The sequence below is a fragment of the Trifolium pratense genome, linkage group LG2 (genome assembly GCF_020283565.1).
Source record: "Trifolium pratense cultivar HEN17-A07 linkage group LG2, ARS_RC_1.1, whole genome shotgun sequence".
Taxonomy (NCBI): domain Eukaryota; kingdom Viridiplantae; phylum Streptophyta; class Magnoliopsida; order Fabales; family Fabaceae; genus Trifolium; species Trifolium pratense.
Window position 1 is genome coordinate 54,462,564 of NC_060060.1, and position 9,442 is coordinate 54,472,005.

Sequence of the window (9,442 nt, forward strand, 5' to 3'; positions counted from 1 at the left end):
GGCATCGTTGCAATCAATTGATTTCCTCATGGATCTTGAACTCTGTTTCACCTTCCATTGCTCAATCGGTGGTGTTCATGGAGAATGCAAGAGACATTTGGAATGATCTGCGCGAACGTTTTTCTCAAGGAGATTTAGTTCGCATTTCAGAGCTGCAGCAAGAAATCTGTGCTTTGAGGCAAGAAACTCGCTCAGTTACTGAGTTTTACTCGGATCTCAAGACTCTTTGGGAGGAATTGGAGTTGTATCTTCCAATTCCTACTTGTACCTGTCACCATCGTTGTTCTTGCGAAGCTATGCGTTCTGCAAGACGCAATCACACTTTGCTTCAGACGGTTAGATTCATTTCAGGTTTGAATGATCGTTTTTCCACAGTCAAGTCACAAATCTTGATTATGGATCCTCTTCCTCCTATCAACAAAGTGTTTTCTCTGGTAATTCAACATGAACGCCAAGGTAATTCATCTGAGCTTGATGATTCAAAGATTCTTGTTAATGCTGCTAAGAATGGAAAGTTTGCTTCCAGTTCCAAACCTTCCACTCGATCTTGTTCATATTGTGGTAAAGATAATCATGTTGTTGAGAATTGCTTCAAGAAGAATGGTGTGCCACCACATATGAAGAAACCTTCATCAGCTCATAGTGCTGCAGTTGAGGGAGGCAATCATGATTCAAATGCAGCTACTCCTCCATCCATCTCTCAAGAACAGTATGATAAACTAATGTCACTTCTTCAGCATTCAAACCTTGCACCAAATTCTGTTTCTGCAAGCTCCAATCAGGTTGGTTCTTCTATGAACACTGATCATACATCAGTGATTCATAAAGGTATTAATCTCTCCCCTCATAATGCATGTGTTCTTAGTACTTGGATAATTGATTCAGGTGCTAGTCATCACATATGTAATTCATTGAATTGGTTTCAGTCATATATTGAAATCAAACCTATTAGTATCAAATTACCTAATGGTAACTCTGCAATTGCAAAATACTCAGACACTGTCAATTTTTCTTCAAAATTTGCTATCACTGATGTTCTTTGTGTACCAGAATTTTCTATAAACTTGATTGCTGTGTCAAAATTGTGTAGTTCATCAAATTACATTGTTAACTTTTATGGTACACATTGTGAAATCCAGGACAAGAAGTGTTTGAAGATGATTGGTTCTGCTGATGAACATGATGGATTGTATCACCTCAATCTTACAGATAAAGTAGCTCATGTGGCTTCCATTGATGGTTCTAACCACACCTCTATACCTAAATCTACTCTTTGGCATTTCAGACTTGGACACCCCTCCCATAGTAGACTAGTGAGCTTAAGAAATAAATTTCCTTATGTAACTGATGATCATAATGGAATATGTGACATTTGTCACTTTGCTAGGTTTAAGAAACTTCCCTATAATAGTAGCTTTAATAAAGCAAATTCTGCTTATGATGTAATACACTTTGATATTTGGGTTCCAATTTCAATAAAATCTATTCATGGTCACTCTTATTTTCTTACTGTTGTAGACGATTATAGCAGGTTCACTTGGATTATCTTAATGAAATCTAAAGCTGAAACAAGGCAACATGTAATTAGTTTAGTTAAAATGATACAAACACAACATAGTCATCAAGTCAAAATCATAAGGTCTGATAATGGACCAGAATTTTCAATGAATGAATTTTTTTCTTCAAATGGTATTTTGCATCAAACAAGCTGTGTGGAATCTCCACAACAGAATGGTAGAGTGGAGAGGAAGCATCAGCATATTTTGAATATTGCTCGAGCTCTTTTGTATCAATCAAATTTACCAAAACATTTTTGGTCTTATGCAGTCTTACATGCTACTTTCATTATCAATAGAATCACTACTCCTGTACTTCAAAACAAATCACCATATGAGATGCTGCATAATGACTTACCAAACTTACATGATTTAAAAGTTTTTGGCTCCCTTGCATATGCATCTACTTTAACTGCTCATAGATCAAAATTGTCTCCAAGAGGCAGAAAATGTGTTTTCTTAGGCTACAAGCATGGTGTCAAAGACACAGTTCTTTATGATCTTGAGTCTAAGGGAATTTTTATATCCAGAAATGTAACTCATTTTGATCATATTCTACCTTATACCACAGATAAAACCCAATTTCATTGGCATTACCATACCTCCATTGACTGTGATTCCCCAACTTCTCACACACCTTCACCTGATACTACTTCACCCCTACAACCATCTTTTTCTCCATCCACAGACACTAACCAAACTGACACAACAGCTACTAATATGCCTATCATAACTGACATTCCACCTGCTATTTCTCCAAATGAACCTCATGTTAGACCAGAAAGGTTGAAACATAGACCTTCTTATCTGTCTGATTTTGTGTGCAATTCAGCAGGTTCATCAACACAATCTTCATCTACAGGTACTCTCTATCCTATCTCCTCTTTTCATTCTTTCAATCAATTGTCTCCTTCATATAGTGTCTTCACTATGTCTCTCACACAACACACAGAACCTAAGAGCTATAATGAAGCTTGTAAATCAGAAGCTTGGATTCAAGCTATGAATACTGAACTTGAGGCATTAGCTCGTACTGGTACTTGGAAGATAATGGATTTACCACCCAACATTAAACCTATTGGTAGTAAATGGGTTTATAAAATTAAGCATAAGTCTGATGGCACTATTGAAAGATATAAGGCCAGGTTAGTTGCTAAAGGTTATAACCAAGTGGAGGGCCTTGATTTTTTTGACACATTTTCACCAGTTGCCAAGCTAACCACAGTCAGAATGCTTCTTGCTATTGCATCAATTAAAGGGTGGTTCTTACATCAATTAAATGTCAATAATGCCTTCTTACATGGAGATTTGCAAGAAAATGTTTATATGCAAATTCCAGATGGAGTTCAATGTACCAAGCCTAATCAAGTGTGTAAGCTTCTCAAAAGTTTGTATGGATTGAAACAGGCTAGCAGGAAATGGTATGAGAAGCTCACCTCCTTGTTAGTCAGGGAAGGCTATACACAATCAACATCTGATTACTCCCTTTTCACACTCAGTCAATAGAATAATTTCACTGCATTACTCATTTATGTTGATGATGTGATACTAACTGGTACTGATATGCAAGAGATCAATAGAATCAAAGCCATTCTAGATCACAACTTCAAAATCAAAGATTTAGGTGTTGTGAAATATTTTCTTGGATTAGAAGTTGCACATTCAAAAGAAGGCATCAGCATCTCACAGAGGAAGTACTGCTTAGATTTACTTAATGACTCAGGCTTACTTGGATCCAAACCAGCTTCCACACCTCTGGATCCTTCTATTAAGCTTCATCAGGACAATGGTAAACCATTTGAAGACATAAGCTTGTATAGAAGACTTGTAGGTAAGCTGTTATATCTCACTAATACTAGACCAGATATAACCTATGCTACTCAGCAACTGAGTCAATTTCTGCATAACCCAACTGTGACACATTATAAAGCAGCTTGTAGAGTGATTAGATACCTCAAACACAACCCTGGTAGAGGTCTTTTATTTCACAGAAATGCAGATCTACAGCTGCTTGGATATTCAGATGCAGACTGGGCAGGATGTATGGACACAAGAAGGTCCACTACTGGATATTGTTTCTTCTTAGGCACATCATTGATATCATGGAAAGCAAAGAAATAGACTACCATATCCAAATCATCCTCTGAAGCAGAATATAGAGCATTATCTTCAGCAACATGTGAGTTAACTTGGCTCTTATACTTGCTGAAGGATCTACATATTGAAAGTTCTAAGCAGCCAGTGATATTTTGTGATAATCAAAGTGCCTTGCATATAGCTTCCAATCCAGTCTTTCATGAAAGGACTAAACACATAGAAATAGATTGTCACCTTGTAAGGGAAAAGGTTCAAGAAGGGTTAATGAGGCTATTGCCCATTTCAACACAGGATCAGCTTGCAGACTTTCTAACCAAGGCACTACCTACTCCAAAGTTCAACAATTTCATATCCAAGCTTGGATTGCTTGATATATACCAAGCATCAGCTTGTGGGAGGCTGTTAAGTGATAATTATGATCAGCATAATGCAACATAATGCAAGCTAATACAAGATAATTGTAACAAACTTGTAGAACAAGTTATTGTGTAGCTAGAGTAGTTTAGCTTAGCATAGATCTCAATACATGTATATATATAGATCATTAGTTGTACATTGTAAGTATTCAATTCAATAATGAAAGCAATTTTACTTTTAATTCTCTCTTTTCATTAGATTGTAACAATTACTTTATTTAATACATTTTAGTTTCATTAACCTTTCATAGAGATAAAAAAAACATGAGAGCTGGACTCTGTATCTCTCACCATCTTGAGAGTGTTGGTTTTGTTTTCCTTAGTATGATAATAATGTAATAGTATATTATAGTAAAAATTAAAAGCTTAGTATTGCAAAAAGAAAAATAAATTAAAAGCTTAGAATTAGAAGGGATTAGCAATAGCAATTTGTACCAACAAAAAAAAGTTAGAAGGGATTAGCAATATTTCTATTAAAATTATAAAAATAAATTTAAATGTGTCTTTTAGTAGTTATTTTGGTCTTTAAATATGTTTTTAGGTAATTATTTAGTCTTTAAATGTATTTTTTGTTAATCAATTTAGTCTATACAACGGTGTAAAAAAAAATATAATGCCCCTATATAGGGCTACTCCACCCGAGTCACGGTCGCTCCACATGAAATGATGACCTCTCGTCAAATGTAGTTTTTAGAGCCTTTTTAGTTAAGTTTTAATTTATTTTTATTACTTTGATATTTAATTTAGAGTAAGTTTGAATAAATTGTGGTTTTTAAGTTCGTAAGTCAATTGAGTTTTTATGCTTCTAATTTCTTTACTAATCAACCATTTCGACTAGTTTTTGTCTTATTTGATTGATTCAGTTAAATAGGTTGATCAGTTGGCGGAAGACTACCGCTAAAGTTGCTTGGAAATTATTGATATATTGCCTTAATAGTGGAAGTGTGCAAATATGGATCATGAGAAGAAAATTACATGCCTTTTGTTGGCCCATGCCTTTGTGAATTGTGACACGTGAGAGGAGCATAAAATTCTCTTAAGTCTTGAGCATTTGAAAGAAATAAAATCACTACATGTGAGGAGAATATAAGCAGGCCTTACTTGTTGGCCCAAGAAACGTGGAGGAAATAGGTTTTACCATCTAATCTAATGCACTATAAGGGGGTGTTTGTTTCATGGATTATAAATTTATTCCCAGGAATGTGACTTTGAGAATCTTTAATTCCTATGTTTGTTTCAAGTTTTAAAAAATTATGCCTAGGAACTTTTTATTCCTTGGAATATAAATTACACATGACTTTCCCACTTTTTATTCCCATGTTAAATGGTGGGAATCTTACATTCCCATGGGAATAAGAGGTAACCACCCATAACTCTCCACTCTCCCATTATTTTTAACTCATTTATTTTTTTGTTTTAATATTTTAAAATATTAATTGAATTTATTTTAAAAATGTTCCAAGGAACTTTATTTATTTACCAAACATATTGATAGGAATAATATTCCCAGCAATAATATTCCAAGGAATAATAATCCTAGGATTATAATTTTAATCCCCCAAACAAACACACCCTAAAAGAAAAGAAAGTCACGCACGCACGCCGAGAGAAGGAGTTACACAGTACGAGAGACCGACGGCTTGCACAGCGGAGCAACTAATTGGTGATTCAAGTCATTCAACCGCAATTTTATGTGTAATTTTGAATACTATTTTTATCTCTGATCAATATTATGAGTAGCTAATTTATCAATTGTTAGGGATGAGTAAACCTAGATGACTATTCTTATTTTATGATTTGATTTATGATTATTGAAGAATTCTATTGATTATTTTTCTTATATCTGTGCTTAATGCTTTTATCGATTGATCACCGTTAAATTGATTTACGATTCATATTGTGATACGGGAGTTGAATTTATGAATGCTTTGATATAAGAAATTCTTGCCTTTGTAATTTAGGAATAGATGCAAACCCTTGAAACCAATTTAGAATTCTTGTTCATTCATGCTTAATTCTAATCTTAAATTCACTAAGGAATTAGGAATTATTTTAGAATTAACGACTCTGTCACTAAGGAATTAGGGCACGAATACTTTAGGGAATTCGGTAATAATTTGATAAATACCTTCAATAGTCATAATCAAGTCACTACATTAAGATAGTAGTCTAGTGAAACTCATCCCTGACATTTTTATTATTATCAAATACAAAGTAATTTTCGTTGTTATTATTATTATTGCTATTGCAACCAATTAAACTGAAACCTTTTGTTCAATCGAGTAAAAATCACAATTCAATAGTATAACGCGATCCTTGAGTTCGACACTCGGTCTTACCGTTTTAAATATATTACTTGCACGATTTCGTACACTTGCGAAAATCGCCATCAAGTTTTTGGCGCCGTTGCCGGGGATTGCCAAATCATTGTTGAATTTTTATTTTTGCTTAATTGGAATTTTTTGCTCTGCAACAAAATTATAGTTTTTCTTTTATTTTTTATTTTTTATTTTTGTTCTATTTTTGTTTTATTTGTTGAGATTACTAATGTTGCGTGCTAGTGGTGTCTTTCTTCTTTGTTTGAGATAATTATCCACCATATAGCATGAAAGACTTTGATGATTCTGTCCTACAACAAATATTGGAAGAGCTTGATACTTGTCTTCTAATTGCTCAATGTCGTATACTTGAGGGACAAATCACGAGAGATGAACTTGAACAAGAGCTTCTTCAGGTGCGATTTCTTAGGGATGATGTTTATGAAGAAGAATATAAGGATGAAACTTTTGATTATAATGTTCCACCACAAGAAGAAGAGGAGTGTTACATGAAAAAGATCAATTGGGAACAAATGTTACCTCCTCAAGTGTTACCGAAAGATTCATATGACAAGAACTCTCACATCAAAGATGTTTTGATTGAATTCATGAATATTAATCAAGGGTCAATTGACAAATTTGAAAGCCAATGTGAAAGGTTATCTGAACAAATTGTGGAATTTAAAAAGATGAATGAGAAGTTGGAGATTGGAGATGACCTCATTGATGTGAAAAAGAAAGATGAGGAGGAAGAATTAATAAAAGTTGAGGATGATCTAGTGGAAACTCAAAAGTCTCAACTTTTGAGTAGTGAATATGTCGACCAAGAAATTTCTCAACATAAAAACATTCCTCAAATTGTTTTTAGCAACAAGGTAGAGAAAAGAGAGGAGATTGATGAAGTTTTGGATGCCATTTATGCTTTGTTCATTAATTTCCACTTGAAAAAGTTATGGAAGAAACATCATCTATATCTCAAGTTCATGGAGTTCCTACCCAACAAAATGAAGAAGAAGGATGATGTGTTCTTTGTGTCATATATGCCGCCTTAATAGTGGTTGATGTGTCAAGCTAATGACGTTAAAGAAGCGCTGCATGGGAGGCAACCCATGAGAGGTAACTTAGCTTTATTTCAATTTCATTTTCTTATTTTTATGTCAATTTTGAAATTTTCTTTTGAGTCGGAATAAATACTTTTGAAAGAGTTTGTCACTTCCCGAATTTTATCTGTTTGAAATATTAATTTTCTTGTGTGGTTTGATTTTGAACACTTGACTTGACTGAACTGTTAGTTTGTATCTACATTAGAAGAAATTGTTAGCTTGCACAATTGATTGCTTTTTGATTATATTAGTCTGCCGATGATTTTGATGGAATAATATCTTTTGTTTGACATGATGCCAAATGCTCTTATTTCTCTCTATTATCCCAACTGTGAGCTTTTGAGCCTAAACACTTGGAATTTTTTCTTGATGTGTGAATTGTCCAGACATGTGTTTTTACTTCAGAACTTGCATTTATTCTTAACGGCATTGCATATGATTTTTGCATTACACTGAGGCATGTTTGTTTGGTACCTTGAGCCTTTTCTGACCACCTTATGAATAATATTATCCTTTGCTAAACCCCTTTGAGCCTGATACCCTTTTATTGTGTTACTGAGCCACATTACAAGCCAAAGACCGAAAAAAAAAATATTATCCACCTTACTTGGAGTTAGTTAGGGACTTCTCATTGAGTCTTGGTAAAATTTTAAGTTTGGGGTTGCTCATGAGATAGCAACCTTTAAGTTTGGGGTGACAATTGAAAGAAGAATGAATGGTTTTTGGAAGAAGAGAGCAAACACAAAAAAATTGAAGAACTGTGAAAGAGAAACAAAAAGAAAAAAAAAAAAAGAGAATTGAAAAAAAAAATCAAAGAAAGAAAGAAAAATTGGAAAAAAAGAAAAGAAAAGAAAAGAAAAAGCCAAAAATATGCATTTAAATTTTTGTGCTAAAGGTTGTGATTAGACAACAGTTCTCTAAGCTCTCAAGTTTTATCTTATTAAAGGTTTTGATGTGAATTGTAAGAAGTGGATACATTGAGATAGTCTATCTAACTCCAAGTCTTTAGCTTACTATCCAAAAATATCCCACCTTCACCTAAGCCCCGTTATAACCCGAAAAGTCCTCTGAAAGTGTATGCATAATTATATTGTGATTGCTGTATAGAATTCTTTCAAGACTATGGTAGGAGGATGCATGATCTAGGATTTGAGTGATATTCTTAACCCTTAAACACTTGAGAGAATTTGGTGAGATTGTGTGAAGAGAGAGATTTGAACCTGATGGATAAGTGTTGAATGAATTGCATTGCGTTCCTGATTGATTGTTTGTAGATGAAAGTGATCTTGAGTATGATGTTTTTGCTTGTTGACATGTTTGCTAATATTGATTATGAAGATAGATTGATAGGAAAGTTTGGTCATGTGTTTGAAGCTGAATTGCACTCTCACTTTTTGAAGCTTTGTTCCTTGAGGACAAGTAACAGATTAAGTTTGGGGTTGTGATGACCTCTCGTCAAATGTAGTTTTTAGAGCCTTTTTAGTTAAGTTTTAATTTATTTTTATTACTTTGATATTTAATTTAGAGTAAGTTTGAATAAATTGTGGTTTTTAAGTTCGTAAGTCAATTGAGTTTTTATGCTTCTAATTTCTTTACTAATCAACCATTTCGACTAGTTTTTGTCTTATTTGATTGATTCAGTTAAATAGGTTGATCAGTTGGCGGAAGACTACCGCTAAAATTGCTTGGAAATTATTGATATATTGCCTTAATAGTGGAAGTGTGCAAATATGGATCATGAGAAGAAAATTACATGCCTTTTGTTGGCCCATGCCTTTGTGAATTGTGACACGTGAGAGGAGCATAAAATTCTCTTAAGTCTTGAGCATTTGAAAGAAATAAAATCACTACATGTGAGGAGAATATAAGCAGGCCTTACTTGTTGGCCCAAGAAACGTGGAGGAAATAGGTTTTACCATCTAATCTAATGCACTATAAAAGAAAAGAAAGTC

The 9,442-nt window shown here is 33.9% G+C and overlaps 2 protein-coding genes across 2 annotated transcripts; both read left to right on the forward strand.

Annotated features, from left to right (window-relative positions):
* The first annotated feature begins 3,119 nt into the window (after window positions 1–3,119).
* LOC123904954 (uncharacterized mitochondrial protein AtMg00810-like) lies at window positions 3,120–3,677 on the forward strand. Its single transcript, XM_045954557.1, has one exon. It carries the CDS (start codon window positions 3,120–3,122, stop codon window positions 3,675–3,677), a length of 558 nt encoding a protein of 185 aa, XP_045810513.1.
* Window positions 3,678–6,484: 2,807 nt separating this feature from the next.
* Window positions 6,485–9,442, forward strand: LOC123911445 (centrosomal protein of 128 kDa-like). The gene is made up of 2 exons (XM_045962859.1): window positions 6,485–7,503; window positions 9,140–9,442. Exon 1 carries the CDS (start codon window positions 6,675–6,677, stop codon window positions 7,437–7,439), a length of 765 nt encoding a protein of 254 aa, XP_045818815.1. The 5' UTR covers window positions 6,485–6,674; the 3' UTR covers window positions 7,440–7,503; window positions 9,140–9,442.